The sequence below is a fragment of the Dromaius novaehollandiae genome, chromosome 9, assembly GCF_036370855.1.
Source record: "Dromaius novaehollandiae isolate bDroNov1 chromosome 9, bDroNov1.hap1, whole genome shotgun sequence".
Taxonomy (NCBI): domain Eukaryota; kingdom Metazoa; phylum Chordata; class Aves; order Casuariiformes; family Dromaiidae; genus Dromaius; species Dromaius novaehollandiae.
The window spans coordinates 15,519,811-15,535,500 of NC_088106.1; the positions used below are offsets into that span (position 1 = coordinate 15,519,811).

General features: G+C 58.1%; 1 protein-coding gene across 1 annotated transcript in view; it reads left to right on the top strand.

Moving 5' to 3' along the window:
- LOC112979363 (uncharacterized) overlaps nt 1–15,690 on the top strand; it is a 97,398-nt gene that overhangs the window by 35,220 nt on the left and 46,488 nt on the right. The window contains exons 43-68 of the mRNA XM_064517176.1: nt 444–700; nt 803–887; nt 1,020–1,103; nt 1,217–1,458; nt 1,554–1,837; nt 1,947–2,224; nt 2,527–3,125; nt 3,509–4,073; nt 4,234–4,433; nt 4,535–4,915; nt 5,321–5,607; nt 6,312–6,583; nt 7,417–7,566; nt 8,190–8,446; nt 8,549–8,633; nt 8,766–8,849; nt 8,963–9,204; nt 9,300–9,583; nt 9,693–9,970; nt 10,822–11,447; nt 11,804–12,368; nt 12,529–12,728; nt 12,830–13,210; nt 13,616–13,902; nt 14,607–14,878; nt 15,437–15,586. Coding sequence (XP_064373246.1) covers nt 444–700; nt 803–887; nt 1,020–1,103; nt 1,217–1,458; nt 1,554–1,837; nt 1,947–2,224; nt 2,527–3,125; nt 3,509–4,073; nt 4,234–4,433; nt 4,535–4,915; nt 5,321–5,607; nt 6,312–6,583; nt 7,417–7,566; nt 8,190–8,446; nt 8,549–8,633; nt 8,766–8,849; nt 8,963–9,204; nt 9,300–9,583; nt 9,693–9,970; nt 10,822–11,447; nt 11,804–12,368; nt 12,529–12,728; nt 12,830–13,210; nt 13,616–13,902; nt 14,607–14,878; nt 15,437–15,586 — 7,395 coding nt within the window. The remainder of the gene's footprint in view (nt 1–443; nt 701–802; nt 888–1,019; nt 1,104–1,216; nt 1,459–1,553; nt 1,838–1,946; nt 2,225–2,526; nt 3,126–3,508; nt 4,074–4,233; nt 4,434–4,534; nt 4,916–5,320; nt 5,608–6,311; nt 6,584–7,416; nt 7,567–8,189; nt 8,447–8,548; nt 8,634–8,765; nt 8,850–8,962; nt 9,205–9,299; nt 9,584–9,692; nt 9,971–10,821; nt 11,448–11,803; nt 12,369–12,528; nt 12,729–12,829; nt 13,211–13,615; nt 13,903–14,606; nt 14,879–15,436; nt 15,587–15,690) is intronic.

A 15,690-nucleotide genomic window follows, 5' to 3' on the forward strand; every position in this document is an offset into this window, starting at 1 on the left:
AATCAGTCTGCGGTACCGCCAGGGCAGGCAAGGATCTACTGTGCGAGGGGGAGAGTAATGCAAAGCTTGATGGCCAGACTCTCTCAGGGCAGGAGGAATGGGTGTCTGTCAGGAGACGCTGGCTTCTCTAGAAACCAACAGTGAAGGGGTCCGAAAGCTGCCGAGTCACGCTAGGATTGTGGCGATGCTTTGGAGAGACGGAAGCGATGCTGTTTCCCAGCCGAAACCGTCCATCTGGCATTGCCCACAGAGTGCATGGTCCATAGGCAGACTCAAGGCTGGGTGTTTGTGGCTAGAGAAGGATGTGACATCTGTTTGCTCTCCCCACCCTCGCCTGCCTTGAGCTGCAGCAGGGAGTGCTGCCGAGCCAGTGCTTGGGTTGTTCCCGAGTGCTTTGTCCAGGTTTGATGGTGCATGTCAGTGTGGCTTGCGCTTTGTTTCAGACGGCTACTACATCTACCTGCAAGGCAGCAATGCCCTCCCCGGTTCTGTGGCTCATCTGGTCAGTCCGGTGTGCAGTTCAGAAGGACCGCACTGCTTCCGCTTCTGGTATCACATGTATGGAGTGGCTGAAACAATGGCCTTGCGGGTGTACGTGGTTAAGAACGAAGAGCTAGTGATGATCTGGAGCAGTGTTGGGAACCATGGGGACAGATGGAACTTGGGAGAGGTCACGGTGCACAGCACGGGAAACATGCAGGTAGGGCAGGGGCTCCGACCACCCTCTGAGGTGGACCGTGCTTTGAAATGGCGCTTCATGTGTACGGCTGGAGCTAATGCTGGAAACCAACCCTTTCCCTAGATTGTCCTGGAAGGAGAATGGGGTGAAGATTTCCGGAGCGATGTAGCATTGGATGATCTGTCCATCGAGAAGGGATACTGCCCAGGTTTGTTTCCTGCATGGGGAAGGGTGGCTTGAGGGAAAGTGATTGCTTGTTGAGGCAGTCTGTTTAGTTTCTGCCCTGAAAAGGAGCTTGTGAGGGAGGAGTGCGTTTGCACGTGCGTTGTCTCTCTCCTAGGCAATGTGACTACGCCATCACCAAGCCCCAGCACCGCCCCATCTTCGACAGGGAATCCGACACCAACACCCCTGCCAGGCTCAGGTGAGTAGAGTAGAGCAGTCATGGGGCTGCAGTGCCTTGTGCAGGGTGGGCAGGGGCGAAGAGGCGGCAGGAGCTGTTTGATGGAACGCTTCCCCTGGCCTTCCTTCTGTCAGGGACCTGTGTGGTGGAAGGAGACCCTCACTACCACACGTTCGACAAGCAAATACACCACTTCATGGGCACCTGCACCTACACCCTCTCCAAGCTGTGCGAGAGCAACAGCTCACTGCCCTACTTCAACGTGGAAGCAGCCAACGAGCACAGGGGAAGCAACACTCGCGTGTCCTACGTCCAGTACGTGGACATTGATGTGTCTGGCCAGCGGATACGGCTGGGGAAGGGCGGAGTGGTGACGGTAAGCCCAAGGGGGAGCGACGGTGGGGCAGTGTGAGGGGAGAGAGGCGTGCCGAATGGGTTGCAGCAACCCTGCCTTGTCTTCTGTCCTTCCAGGTCAACGGAGTGGAAGAGGTCGTGCCCTGCACCCCATCAGCAGGCGTGCGGGTCTCGTCCAGCGGGTTCTACACCGTGGTCTCAACAGACTTTGGCTTGAGAGTGAAGTTTGATGGGGAGCATCGGGTGGAGGTGACGCTTCCGAGCACCTTTGGGCAGAAGGTCTGTGGCATGTGTGGGAACTACAACGGGGTGGCAGCAGATGACTTCCTGAACCCGGAGGGAGTGCTGGAGCCAGACTCCACCAGCCTGGGCAACAGCTGGCAGGTGTCCAACGATAGCAGGTGCGTGGCCCCCGGCAGGTCTGGGAATGTGTCAGGCGTGGTGGGGAGGGTGAGACACTAGGAGAAGCCCACAGATAACCCAGGGGCCCTTCTCCCTCCCTTCCCACAGCTGCTCACCCGGACCAATCCCCAGCCCGGCCTGCAACGATACGGACAAGCAAGTCATTGCCAGCAGCCGCTTCTGCGGACTCCTCACTGACACCAGTGGCCTGTTTGAGTTGTGCCATGCTGTCCTGAGCCCCAGCGGTTACTTCGACACCTGCCTTTACGACCTGTGTGAGCTGGGGCTGGATCGCGAGGCCCTGTGCAACAGTTTGCAGTCCTACGCGGACGCCTGCCAGTCGCTTGGTGTGAAGATCCCCGCGTGGAGGAACGCAACATTCTGCCGTGAGTCAGCACACAGAGATGCATTGTTTTGCTGACCCTGTTTGGCCACAGTGTCGTTGGTTCAGGGGCTGCATTTGTCCTTGGAAAGTGGGTTAGAAAGGAGGAAAAAATGCCATTTCTCTGTGCTGGCTGATGACTGTGGGAGGACCCTTTGTCAGTTGAATTCATATGCAGGAGGCATTATAAGGTGCCAGCTGGTGGGAATTAGTTGCCTAAATATGCAGTTAGTGCTTGCTGACATTAGGGGGACTCTGTGTGGAGGAATCCTGATGATTTCCATGGTATTCCATTTCTCTCCACAGCCATCAAGTGTTCTGCCAACAGCCACTACGAGCCATGTGCTGCAGCCTGCCCTGCTACCTGTGTTGACCCTATGGCTCCTGTTAGTTGCAGCCTGCCATGCGTGGAGGGATGTGTGTGCGACAGCGGGTACCTGCTCTACAATGACCGATGCGTGCCCAGCCAGCAGTGCGGGTGCTGGCACAACGGGCAGCACTACCCCGTGGGCTCAGAGTTCTGGACGGACAACACCTGCTCCTCGAAGTGCACGTGTCCAGGGCGGGGGAGCAAAGTCCAGTGCTCCAGTGCCTCCTGCCCGGCAGGCCAGTACTGTGGGGTGCAGAACGGGAAACCCGGCTGCTTCCTGTCCTCTTACGGCATCTGCTACGTGCATGGGGACCCTCACTACAACAGCTTTGACAACGTGTGGCACGACTTCATGGGGAACTGCAGCTACACCCTGGCCAAAGTGTGCTCCAATGCCACCTCCCTGCCCTACTTCAATATTGAGGCCAAGAACGAGCATCGTGGGAACCCCAGCGTGTCCTACGTGCGCGAAGTCCTGGTTGAGGTGTACGGAGAACGCATTGCAATTGTCAAGAACGAGCAGAGCCAAGTGCTGGTAGGGAGCTGGGCTGGCATGAGGGTGGTGTGGCTGCAAGATGGGGGTGGCTTTTCTTGGCGGGGTCTTGCCCAAACCGGACCCTTTTGTCTCAGGCCGGGGCGGGCTCCCCGTAAACCGCTGGGGCGCTGTCTCCACGGTGTTTCCGCTGTGGAAGGGCTGGAGGAGGAAGAGGGAAAGAGGGAATGTGGCCGGTGTCGAATACAGGCCCCCGCGCAGTGCTGAGAAGAGGCAGGGCTGGCCAAGCCTCAGGGGTGCCCGCGTGTGAGGGGAGCGAGGGCACCGGTGTGCTGTGCTGGGTTCTGGGGCCTGTTTTCCCCACGAGGGAGGCCTCAGGGAGGCTGCGTACAAGTCCGGGGCCCATTGGGGTGTGTCTGCCCTAGGTCAACGGGGTGCGCCAGACCCTGCCGGTGAGAGCAGCGGGAGGCGCCGTCACAGTGAGCAGGAGCGGCCGCTACATCAGCCTGGAGACAGACTTCAACCTGAAAGTGTCCTATGACACCGACCACTCGGTGGAGGTGAAGGTGCCCACGACCTACTTCAACCTGACCTGTGGCATGTGCGGGAACTTCAACAGCCGGGGAGAGGACGATTACATGATGCCCAACGGGCAGCAAGCCGCAGACTCCAACACGCTGGGAGAGAGCTGGCAGGTCCCAGACGACGACCCCTCTTGCGGTGTCCCCGTGCCCCCCGCACCCTGCAGTGCAGAAGAGGAGAAGCTCTACCACTCGGACGGGTTCTGCGGCATGCTGACCTCCAGGCCCGGCTCTTTTGAGAACTGCCATGCTGTGATCAACCCCCAGAGCTACCTGGAGAGCTGCTTCTATGACCTTTGTGCCCTGAACGGTAGTCAGGAGGTCCTGTGCAGTGCTCTGGAAGCCTATGCTGACGCGTGCCAGGCAGCGGGTGTGACTCTTCTTCCCTGGAGGAATGCCACCTTCTGCCGTGAGTACCTACCTTGGACTTCCCAGAGGAAAACTTGCCACCTCCTGTGCGCCAACCTGTGGCCACAGCATTTCTCGCCAATTCTCTAGCCTTCCCTTTCCCAGAAAGTAGCCATTTCTTGAGGGCTTTTCTGGTCCTAATTGTCCCCATCGCCTTGCAGCCCTGCTGTGCCCTGCCAACAGCTACTATGACCCTTGCATGACCGGCTGTCCTGCCACCTGCCTCGACCAACAAGCCCCACAGAACTGCTCCAAGCCCTGCGTGGAGGGCTGTGCGTGCACCTCTGGCTTCTTGGTCAGCGGAGACACCTGTGTGCCCGAGGCCCACTGTGGCTGCCTCTTTGAGGGCAACTACTACCGCGTGAGTGAAAGCCCTGCCCCAGCTTGCTCCCCTCCCAGGGCACTTGTTTTCCTCTGTTTCCCTGCCTGATGCGCTTGTGCTGTGTGTTTCCCTGCCTGCAGGAAGGCGAGCACTTTGTGAGCGAGAACTGTGCTCGCCAGTGCCGGTGTGAAGCCAACGGCCAGATGGTTTGCTCCGCGTTGTCCTGTGGTGAGGATGAGGTCTGCAAGATCCAGAATGGCCACAGGGGCTGTTACCCGGCCAGCACTGCTCTCTGCCACATCTACGGAGACCCGCATTACAGCACTTTCGATGGGAAGCTCCACCACTTCCAGGGCTCTTGCAACTACACAGTGGTGACGGGCTGCGGCAACTCCTCCGTTGGGTTCACGGTCACCACCCGCAATGAGCATCGGGGCAGCCAGAGCTGGACAGCTCTTAACTCTGTGGCGCTGTCTGTGGAAGGCCTCCACATCGTACTGCAGAAGAACAAGGCAGTCTACGTAAGCCCCTCATTTTTAGACCTGGGAACAGCCGTCTTCCAAAGTACCATTTCTCGGTTGCTTTCCCCACCCGGTTTCCTTTCAGGGAATCAGCTTGAATACTTGAGTCCCCAAGAAGTGCTCGATATTCCCTGAGCCTGCTGGCATGCTCGTGGAAGAGCGTGGTGGGTCTCTGAGTGGGGAGGATATGACTGCAAGCACAGCAGCAGATTTTCTGCTTGCTTGCCTGAGCTTTGTGTGCGCCGTATGTAGAGTAGCTGCTGTCCTCGTACGTCTGGGCAGGGTTTGCCGTGCCATCAGCGCTTCTGACTCCCTGGGCGCTGGCACCGTGGCAGGGAAGAGCACTGACTTTTGAGTGGAGGGCACCTCTTTATGTTTCTCTCTCCCTCTCTCTCCCGTATTCAGATCAATGGTGTTCTGGCCTCCCTGCCTGCCTCTCCTATCCCCAGCGTGACCGTTTCCCTGAGTGGCTCCTACGTGCAAGTTTCTACCAGGCTGGGCCTGCAGCTGCAGTTCAACGGGGACCACGAGCTCCTGGTGAGGGTGTCTGAGAAGCACAAGGGCAAGCTGTGTGGACTGTGTGGGACGTACACCGGGAGCCAGCAGGACGACTTCATGAGACCCGACGGGGTGATAGTGCCTGATTTCAATGACTTTGGAGCCAGCTGGATGGTGCCGGACAATGATTGGCCGTGAGTCCTTGTCCTGTAGCGTGGATGACGGATGAAGGGGAGCCTGGGAGCTGGCAGCTGTGGGTGGAACAAGGAGGGAGGGCTGGGAATGGCAGGGGCGAGCCCGCAGAGAGGAGGCCTTGTGGGAAGGCCTGCAAGATCAGGTAGAGGCTCCAGAGCAGCAGACCTGTGGCCCTTGTGTCTGCCCCGCTCTGCTTCATCCACCTCTGGGGTGTCCTGTGTGCAAACAGATCCCAGCTGTGTGGCTGTTCCCCTTTCCCCTGAGGGCTAGCTCACTAGAGCTGGTGTCAGGTCCCCACTGTGCGGTTGGGGTTCATGGTGCTTTCTCCCCGTAGGTGCTGTGCTCTGGGGTCCTTGGTGACCTCTGTTTGGGGCCCTGCATCCCACTCTGCACAGTCACCATTCCTGACCCCAGAGAGAGTGGTCGGGGGGGTGGGGGGGATGCTCTTCCTGAGCTGTTGTGATGCCAACCGTCTCAGCCCATTGTTTCGGTCTGCCTGATGCCACAGAGGAGAATGGTGACTGCGGGCTGTGGGCTGTGTTCCTAACCCTTGCAAATGAAATGGGGGGAGGGGGGAGGGGGCGGTTCTTGGCAAGGGATCTGGACTCCAAAGGCTGAGGCTTTGCATGGGGAAGAAGTCAGGAAATGGTGTGGCTGGGGCTCACAGGCTGCGTGACCTCAGAGGTATGCATCTGCTTTGTAGGTGTGACCCAGCCATCTTCCCGCCTGTGTCCTGCTCCCCCTCCCAGGAGGAGGCAGCTAACAAGCAGTGTGGAATCCTCGCAGAGCTTGGCGGCCCGTTCCAGCCATGCCATGCGGTTCTGCCGCCCAAATCGTACTTTGAGAGCTGTGTCTATGACCAGTGTGCCACTGGTGGCAGCACAGAGCAGCTGTGCAATGACCTGGAGGCCTACGCTACCGCCTGCACCCAGGCAGGAGTCACTCTGGGAGACTGGAGCGCTGGCACTGTCTGTGGTAAATGTCCCGTTTGTGTTTGTTTTCAAGAGCGAGCGGTAAGAGTGTCCCTGCACATACTCTGTGGATGTGAGTAGCTGTAGTCCCTTGGCTCCAGGGCAGTCAAGCCTAAGGGTTAAGATCCAGGAGCCCCACCATGTTGCAGCAGCTCTGATGGGTTGACACAACCCTTTCCGGCCTGGCAGTCCGCAAAGGCCTTACCTCTGTTCCCCGCCGCGTCCTGCCCAAAGCGTTCTGCGCAGCGCTGCCTGTCTGTGGCTCTGGAGCGGCCTGTCCAGGGTGTGCTGTCAGCAGCTTCTTGAGCATTGGGAAGGCAGGCCATTGCCTGACTGTTGCTGGCTGGGATGGAAACGCGCTGCCAGGCAAGAGTGGTCAAGGCCGTACTGCCTACTGTCCCTCCTCTGTACATGAAGTGCAGCTGACGAGGGGCCGTCAGAAAAGTCCTAGAGTTGTAGTGAGTCACTGGTAACATCCTGACCATGGCTGAGGCTCTACCTTCTGTAAGGCTTAGCGAGGTACCACCCAGGACCAGCGGGGTGGAGAGAGGAAGGGAGAACCAGACGCGGGAGGGGGAGAAGGGAGGCAATCTTGATTAGTGAACGCCTTGGGACACTCAGAATGAAGCTGCTAATCTGGGAACGACCTTGCTTCCCAGCCTGTCTGTCTGCAGTTTTCCCTCTGCTATGCTGGCGCACCCCATGCTTCCAGTTAGCTGGCCATCCTCTCCTGGCCGTGAGCATGCCAGGGATGTAGGTGGCCCTGCCAGGGCACAGGGAGAAGGTGGCCCCGCCCTCACTGTAGAAATTCTGCTTTTCTTTCTGTACCATATCCAGCTTCCCTTGCAGCCTGCAATTTCTCCTGCACTTTTGACGTTGACTTCTGTGAGTGGGAACAGGCGAACTACAGCAGCATTGACTGGATAAGGCACAAGGGGCCAACACCCTCGCCAGATACCGGCCCTTCCTATGACCACACAACAGGAGGTAAGAAGAGCAGCTGGTACGTGGTAGTCCTTCAGGCAGAGGGGTATCCCTGGGGAGAGGGCGAGGAGCCTTTTCTGGCAGGAAATACAGGCCACGTACTTCCTGGGCTTGATCCGGAGCTGCTTGTGGCAGCCTTCCCCAGGGCCAGGCCCTTGCTTTGGGAAGCCTTGCAGCCCTAGGAATCAGTCTGCGGTACCGCCAGGGCAGGCAAGGATCTACTGTGCGAGGGGGAGAGTAATGCAAAGCTTGATGGCCAGACTCTCTCAGGGCAGGAGGAATGGGTGTCTGTCAGGAGACGCTGGCTTCTCTAGAAACCAACAGTGAAGGGGTCCGAAAGCTGCCGAGTCACGCTAGGATTGTGGCGATGCTTTGGAGAGACGGAAGCGATGCTGTTTCCCAGCCGAAACCGTCCATCTGGCATTGCCCACAGAGAGCATGGTCCATAGGCAGACTCAAGGCTGGGTGTTTGTGGCTAGAGAAGGATGTGACATCTGTTTGCTCTCCCCACCCTCGCCTGCCTTGAGCTGCAGCAGGGAGTGCTGCCGAGCCAGTGCTTGGGTTGTTCCCGAGTGCTTTGTCCAGGTTTGATGGTGCATGTCAGTGTGGCTTGCGCTTTGTTTCAGACGGCTACTACATCTACCTGCAAGGCAGCAATGCCCTCCCCGGTTCTGTGGCTCATCTGGTCAGTCCGGTGTGCAGTTCAGAAGGACCGCACTGCTTCCGCTTCTGGTATCACATGTATGGAGTGGCTGAAACAATGGCCTTGCGGGTGTACGTGGTTAAGAACGAAGAGCTAGTGATGATCTGGAGCAGTGTTGGGAACCATGGGGACAGATGGAACTTGGGAGAGGTCACGGTGCACAGCACGGGAAACATGCAGGTAGGGCAGGGGCTCCGACCACCCTCTGAGGTGGACCGTGCTTTGAAATGGCGCTTCATGTGTACGGCTGGAGCTAATGCTGGAAACCAACCCTTTCCCTAGATTGTCCTGGAAGGAGAATGGGGTGAAGATTTCCGGAGCGATGTAGCATTGGATGATCTGTCCATCGAGAAGGGATACTGCCCAGGTTTGTTTCCTGCATGGGGAAGGGTGGCTTGAGGGAAAGTGATTGCTTGTTGAGGCAGTCTGTTTAGTTTCTGCCCTGAAAAGGAGCTTGTGAGGGAGGAGTGCGTTTGCACGTGCGTTGTCTCTCTCCTAGGCAATGTGACTACGCCATCACCAAGCCCCAGCACCGCCCCATCTTCGACAGGGAATCCGACACCAACACCCCTGCCAGGCTCAGGTGAGTAGAGTAGAGCAGTCATGGGGCTGCAGTGCCTTGTGCAGGGTGGGCAGGGGCGAAGAGGCGGCAGGAGCTGTTTGATGGAACGCTTCCCCTGGCCTTCCTTCTGTCAGGGACCTGTGTGGTGGAAGGAGACCCTCACTACCACACGTTCGACAAGCAAATACACCACTTCATGGGCACCTGCACCTACACCCTCTCCAAGCTGTGCGAGAGCAACAGCTCACTGCCCTACTTCAACGTGGAAGCAGCCAACGAGCACAGGGGAAGCAACACTCGCGTGTCCTACGTCCAGTACGTGGACGTTGATGTGTCTGGCCAGCGGATACGGCTGGGGAAGGGCGGAGTGGTGACGGTAAGCCCAAGGGGGAGCGACGGTGGGGCAGTGCGAGGGGAGAGAGGCGTGCCGAATGGGTTGCAGCAACCCTGCCTTGTCTTCTGTCCTTCCAGGTCAACGGAGTGGAAGAGGTCGTGCCCTGCACCCCATCAGCAGGCGTGCGGGTCTCGTCCAGCGGGTTCTACACCGTGGTCTCAACAGACTTTGGCTTGAGAGTGAAGTTTGATGGGGAGCATCGGGTGGAGGTGACGCTTCCGAGCACCTTTGGGCAGAAGGTCTGTGGCATGTGTGGGAACTACAACGGGGTGGCAGCAGATGACTTCCTGAACCCGGAGGGAGTGCTGGAGCCAGACTCCACCAGCCTGGGCAACAGCTGGCAGGTGTCCAACGATAGCAGGTGCGTGGCCCCCGGCAGGTCTGGGAATGTGTCAGGCGTGGTGGGGAGGGTGAGACACTAGGAGAAGCCCACAGATAACCCAGGGGCCCTTCTCCCTCCCTTCCCACAGCTGCTCACCCGGACCAATCCCCAGCCCGGCCTGCAACGATACGGACAAGCAAGTCATTGCCAGCAGCCGCTTCTGCGGACTCCTCACTGACACCAGCGGCCTGTTTGAGTTGTGCCATGCTGTCCTGAGCCCCAGCGGTTACTTCGACACCTGCCTTTACGACCTGTGTGAGCTGGGGCTGGATCGCGAGGCCCTGTGCAACAGTTTGCAGTCCTACGCGGACGCCTGCCAGTCGCTTGGTGTGAAGATCCCCGCGTGGAGGAACGCAACATTCTGCCGTAAGTCAGCAGAGAACACGAGATGGTTCCATGCTCCTAGGAAAGCCCAACTTGAGAATGGAACGTTGGGATAGGGAATAGTAACCATTTTTGTTACATGATGTTGGCATATAGGGTTAAGTGTTAGTAGCAGGGGCCCCTTTTCTGTTTCACTGGATCAGGGATGATTCAGTGATCCTTCCCCTCTACTCTGCACTGGTGAGGCCACATCTGGAGTACGGTGTCCCGCTTTGGCTCCGCAGGAGAAGAGACACGTGTAGCTAACGGAGTGTGTCCAGCGAAGTGCTACTAACATGATTAAGGGTCGAAAGCATCTCATATGAGAGAAGTCTGAGAGAGCTTGGTTTGTTCAGCTTGGAGAGGAGAAGTCTGAGGGAGGATCTTATCAATGCATGTAAATATCTGAAGGGGGAGCATAAAGAATACGGAGCTGGACTCTTTTCAGTGGTCCCAGTGACAGGACAAGAGGCAATGGGCACAAACCGAAACCCAGGAAGTTCCGTTTGAATCTGAGGAAAAGCTTTTTTACTCTGAGGGTGACTGAAAACTCGAACAGGTGGCCCAGAGAGGTTATGAAGCCTTCGTCCTAGGTGATATTCAAAAGCCATCAGGACGCGGTCCTGGGCAGCCGGCTTCAGATTGACTCTGCTTGCGCAAGGGGGTTGGACTAGACGATCTGTAAAGGTCCCTTCCAACCATTCTGTGATTCTGCTATTCAGTGTTCTCACAGGGCAAAGATTGCAAACCATATGAGAAAATTTGGGACCTTAATTTTGAGAGGATCAAAAGTGAGAAAAACATTACCCAGCGCACTATTCTTCGAGTAATGGCCATGCCTTTTCTCTTGGTAGCCATCAAGTGTCCTGCCAACAGCCACTATGAGCCATGCGCTGCAGCCTGCCCTGCTACCTGTGTTGACCCAACAGCACCCTACACCTGTGGCCAGCCGTGCGTGGAGGGATGTGTGTGTGACAGCGGGTACCTGCTCTACAATGACCGATGCGTGCCCAGCCAGCAGTGCGGGTGCTGGCACAATGGGCAGCACTACCCCGTGGGCTCAGAGTTCTGGACGGACAACACCTGCTCCTCGAAGTGCACGTGTCCAGGGCGGGGGAGCAAAGTCCAGTGCTCCAGTGCCTCCTGCCCGGCAGGCCAGTACTGTGGGGTGCAGAACGGGAAACCCGGCTGCTTCCTGTCCTCTTACGGCATCTGCTACGTGCATGGGGACCCTCACTACAACAGCTTTGACAACGTGTGGCACGACTTCATGGGGAACTGCAGCTACACCCTGGCCAAAGTGTGCTCCAATGCCACCTCCCTGCCCTACTTCAATATTGAGGCCAAGAACGAGCATCGTGGGAACCCCAGCGTGTCCTACGTGCGCGAAGTCCTGGTTGAGGTGTACGGAGAACGCATTGCAATTGTCAAGAACGAGCAGAGCCAAGTGCTGGTAGGGAGCTGGGCTGGCATGAGGGTGGTGTGGCTGCAAGATGGGGGTGGCTTTTCTTGGCGGGGTCTTGCCCAAACCGGACCCTTTTGTCTCAGGCCGGGGTGGGCTCCCCGTAAACTGCTGGGGCGCTGTCTCCACGGTGTTTCCGCTGTGGAAGGGCTGGAGGAGGAAGAGGGAAAGAGGGAATGTGGCCGGTGTCGAATACAGGCCCCCGCGCAGTGCTGAGAAGAGGCAGGGCTGGCCAAGCCTCAGGGGTGCCCGCGTGTGAGGGGAGCGAGGGCACCGGTGTGCTGTGCTGGGTTCTGGGGCCTGTTTTCCCCACGAGGGAGGCCTCAGGGAGGCTGCGTACAAGTCCAGGGCCCATTGGGGTGTGTCTGCCCTAGGTCAATGGGGTGCGCCAGACCCTGCCGGTGAGAGCAGCGGGAGGCGCCGTCACAGTGAGCAGGAGCGGCCGCTACATCAGCCTGGAGACAGACTTCAACCTGAAAGTGTCCTATGACACCGACCACTCGGTGGAGGTGAAGGTGCCCACGACCTACTTCAACCTGACCTGTGGCATGTGCGGGAACTTCAACAGCCGGGGAGAGGACGATTACATGATGCCCAACGGGCAGCAAGCCGCAGACTCCAACGCGCTGGGAGAGAGCTGGCAGGTCCCAGACGACGACCCCTCTTGCGGTGTCCCCGTGCCCCCCGCACCCTGCAGTGCAGAAGAGGAGAAGCTCTACCACTCGGACGGGTTCTGCGGCATGCTGACCTCCAGGCCCGGCTCTTTTGAGAACTGCCATGCTGTGATCAACCCCCAGAGCTACCTGGAGAGCTGCTTCTATGACCTTTGTGCCCTGAACGGTAGTCAGGAGGTCCTGTGCAGTGCTCTGGAAGCCTATGCCGACGCGTGCCAGGCAGCGGGTGTGACTCTTCTTCCCTGGAGGAATGCCACCTTCTGCCGTGAGTACCTACCTTGGACTTCCCAGAGGAAAACTTGCCACCTCCTGTGCGCCAACCTGTGGCCACAGCATTTCTCGCCAATTCTCTAGCCTTCCCTTTCCCAGAAAGTAGCCATTTCTTGAGGGCTTTTCTGGTCCTAATTGTCCCCATCGCCTTGCAGCCCTGCTGTGCCCTGCCAACAGCTACTATGACCCTTGCATGACCGGCTGTCCTGCCACCTGCCTCGACCAACAAGCCCCACAGAACTGCTCCAAGCCCTGCGTGGAGGGCTGTGCGTGCACCTCTGGCTTCTTGGTCAGCGGAGACACCTGTGTGCCCGAGGCCCACTGTGGCTGCCTCTTTGAGGGCAACTACTACCGCGTGAGTGAAAGCCCTGCCCCAGCTTGCTCCCCTCCCAGGGCACTTGTTTTCCTCTGTTTCCCTGCCTGATGCGCTTGTGCTGTGTGTTTCCCTGCCTGCAGGAAGGCGAGCACTTTGTGAGCGAGAACTGCGCTCGCCAGTGCCGGTGTGAAGCCAACGGCCAGATGGTTTGCTCCGCGTTGTCCTGTGGTGAGGATGAGGTCTGCAAGATCCAGAATGGCCACAGGGGCTGTTACCCGGCCAGCACTGCTCTCTGCCACATCTACGGAGACCCGCATTACAGCACTTTCGATGGGAAGCTCCACCACTTCCAGGGCTCTTGCAACTACACAGTGGTGACGGGCTGCGGCAACTCCTCCGTTGGGTTCACGGTCACCACCCGCAATGAGCATCGGGGCAGCCAGAGCTGGACAGCTCTTAACTCTGTGGCGCTGTCTGTGGAAGGCCTCCACATCGTACTGCAGAAGAACAAGGCAGTCTACGTAAGCCCCTCATTTTTAGACCTGGGAACAGCCGTCTTCCAAAGTACCATTTCTCGGTTGCTTTCCCCACCCGGTTTCCTTTCAGGGAATCAGCTTGAATACTTGAGTCCCCAAGAAGTGCTCGATATTCCCTGAGCCTGCTGGCATGCTCGTGGAAGAGCGTGGTGGGTCTCTGAGTGGGGAGGATATGACTGCAAGCACAGCAGCAGATTTTCTGCTTGCTTGCCTGAGCTTTGTGTGCGCCGTATGTAGAGTAGCTGCTGTCCTCGTACGTCTGGGCAGGGTTTGCCGTGCCATCAGCGCTTCTGACTCCCTGGGCGCTGGCACCGTGGCAGGGAAGAGCACTGACTTTTGAGTGGAGGGCACCTCTTTATGTTTCTCTCTCCCTCTCTCTCCCGTATTCAGATCAATGGTGTTCTGGCCTCCCTGCCTGCCTCTCCTATCCCCAGCGTGACCGTTTCCCTGAGTGGCTCCTACGTGCAAGTTTCTACCAGGCTGGGCCTGCAGCTGCAGTTCAACGGGGACCACGAGCTCCTGGTGAGGGTGTCTGAGAAGCACAAGGGCAAGCTGTGTGGACTGTGTGGGACGTACACCGGGAGCCAGCAGGACGACTTCATGAGACCCGACGGGGTGATAGTGCCTGATTTCAATGACTTTGGAGCCAGCTGGATGGTGCCGGACAATGATTGGCCGTGAGTCCTTGTCCTGTAGCGTGGATGACGGATGAAGGGGAGCCTGGGAGCTGGCAGCTGTGGGTGGAACAAGGAGGGAGGGCTGGGAATGGCAGGGGCGAGCCCGCAGAGAGGAGGCCTTGTGGGAAGGCCTGCAAGATCAGGTAGAGGCTCCAGAGCAGCAGACCTGTGGCCCTTGTGTCTGCCCCGCTCTGCTTCATCCACCTCTGGGGTGTCCTGTGTGCAAACAGATCCCAGCTGTGTGGCTGTTCCCCTTTCCCCTGAGGGCTAGCTCACTAGAGCTGGTGTCAGGTCCCCACTGTGCGGTTGGGGTTCATGGTGCTTTCTCCCCGTAGGTGCTGTGCTCTGGGGTCCTTGGTGACCTCTGTTTGGGGCCCTGCATCCCACTCTGCACAGTCACCATTCCTGACCCCAGAGAGAGTGGTCGGGGGGGTGGGGGGGATGCTCTTCCTGAGCTGTTGTGATGCCAACCGTCTCAGCCCATTGTTTCGGTCTGCCTGATGCCACAGAGGAGAATGGTGACTGCGGGCTGTGGGCTGTGTTCCTAACCCTTGCAAATGAAATGGGGGGAGGGAGGAGGGAGTGGTTCTTGGCAAGGGATCTGGACTCCAAAGGCTGAGGCTTTGCATGGGGAAGAAGTCAGGAAATGGTGTGGCTGGGGCTCACAGGCTGCGTGACCTCAGAGGTATGCATCTGCTTTGTAGGTGTGACCCAGCCATCTTCCCGCCTGTGTCCTGCTCCCCCTCCCAGGAGGAGGCAGCTAACAAGCAGTGTGGAATCCTCGCAGAGCTTGGCGGCCCGTTCCAGCCATGCCATGCGGTTCTGCCGCCCAAATCGTACTTTGAGAGCTGTGTCTATGACCAGTGTGCCACTGGTGGCAGCACAGAGCAGCTGTGCAATGACCTGGAGGCCTACGCTACCGCCTGCACCCAGGCAGGAGTCACTCTGGGAGACTGGAGCGCTGGCACTGTCTGTGGTAAATGTCCCGTTTGTGTTTGTTTTCAAGAGCGAGCGGTAAGAGTGTCCCTGCACATACTCTGTGGATGTGAGTAGCTGTAGTCCCTTGGCTCCAGGGCAGTCAAGCCTAAGGGTTAAGATCCAGGAGCCCCACCATGTTGCAGCAGCTCTGATGGTCAGAAAAGTCCTAGAGTTGTAGTGAGTCACTGGTAACATCCTGACCATGGCTGAGGCTCTACCTTCTGTAAGGCTTAGCGAGGTACCACCCAGGACCAGCGGGGTGGAGAGAGGAAGGGAGAACCAGACGCGGGAGGGGGAGAAGGGAGGCAATCTTGATTAGTGAACGCCTTGGGACACTCAGAATGAAGCTGCTAATCTGGGAACGACCTTGCTTCCCAGCCTGTCTGTCTGCAGTTTTCCCTCTGCTATGCTGGCGCACCCCATGCTTCCAGTTAGCTGGCCATCCTCTCCTGGCCGTGAGCATGCCAGGGATGTAGGTGGCCCTGCCAGGGCACAGGGAGAAGGTGGCCCCGCCCTCACTGTAGAAATTCTGCTTTTCTTTCTGTACCATATCCAGCTTCCCTTGCAGCCTGCAATTTCTCCTGCACTTTTGACGTTGACTTCTGTGAGTGGGAACAGGCGAACTACAGCAGCATTGACTGGATAAGGCACAAGGGGCCAACACCCTCGCCAGATACCGGCCCTTCCTATGACCACACAACAGGAGGTAAGAAGAGCAGCTGGTACGTGGTAGTCCTTCAGGCAGAGGGGTATCCCTGGGGAGAGGGCGAGGAGCCTTTTCTGGCAGGAAATACAGGCCATGTACTTCCT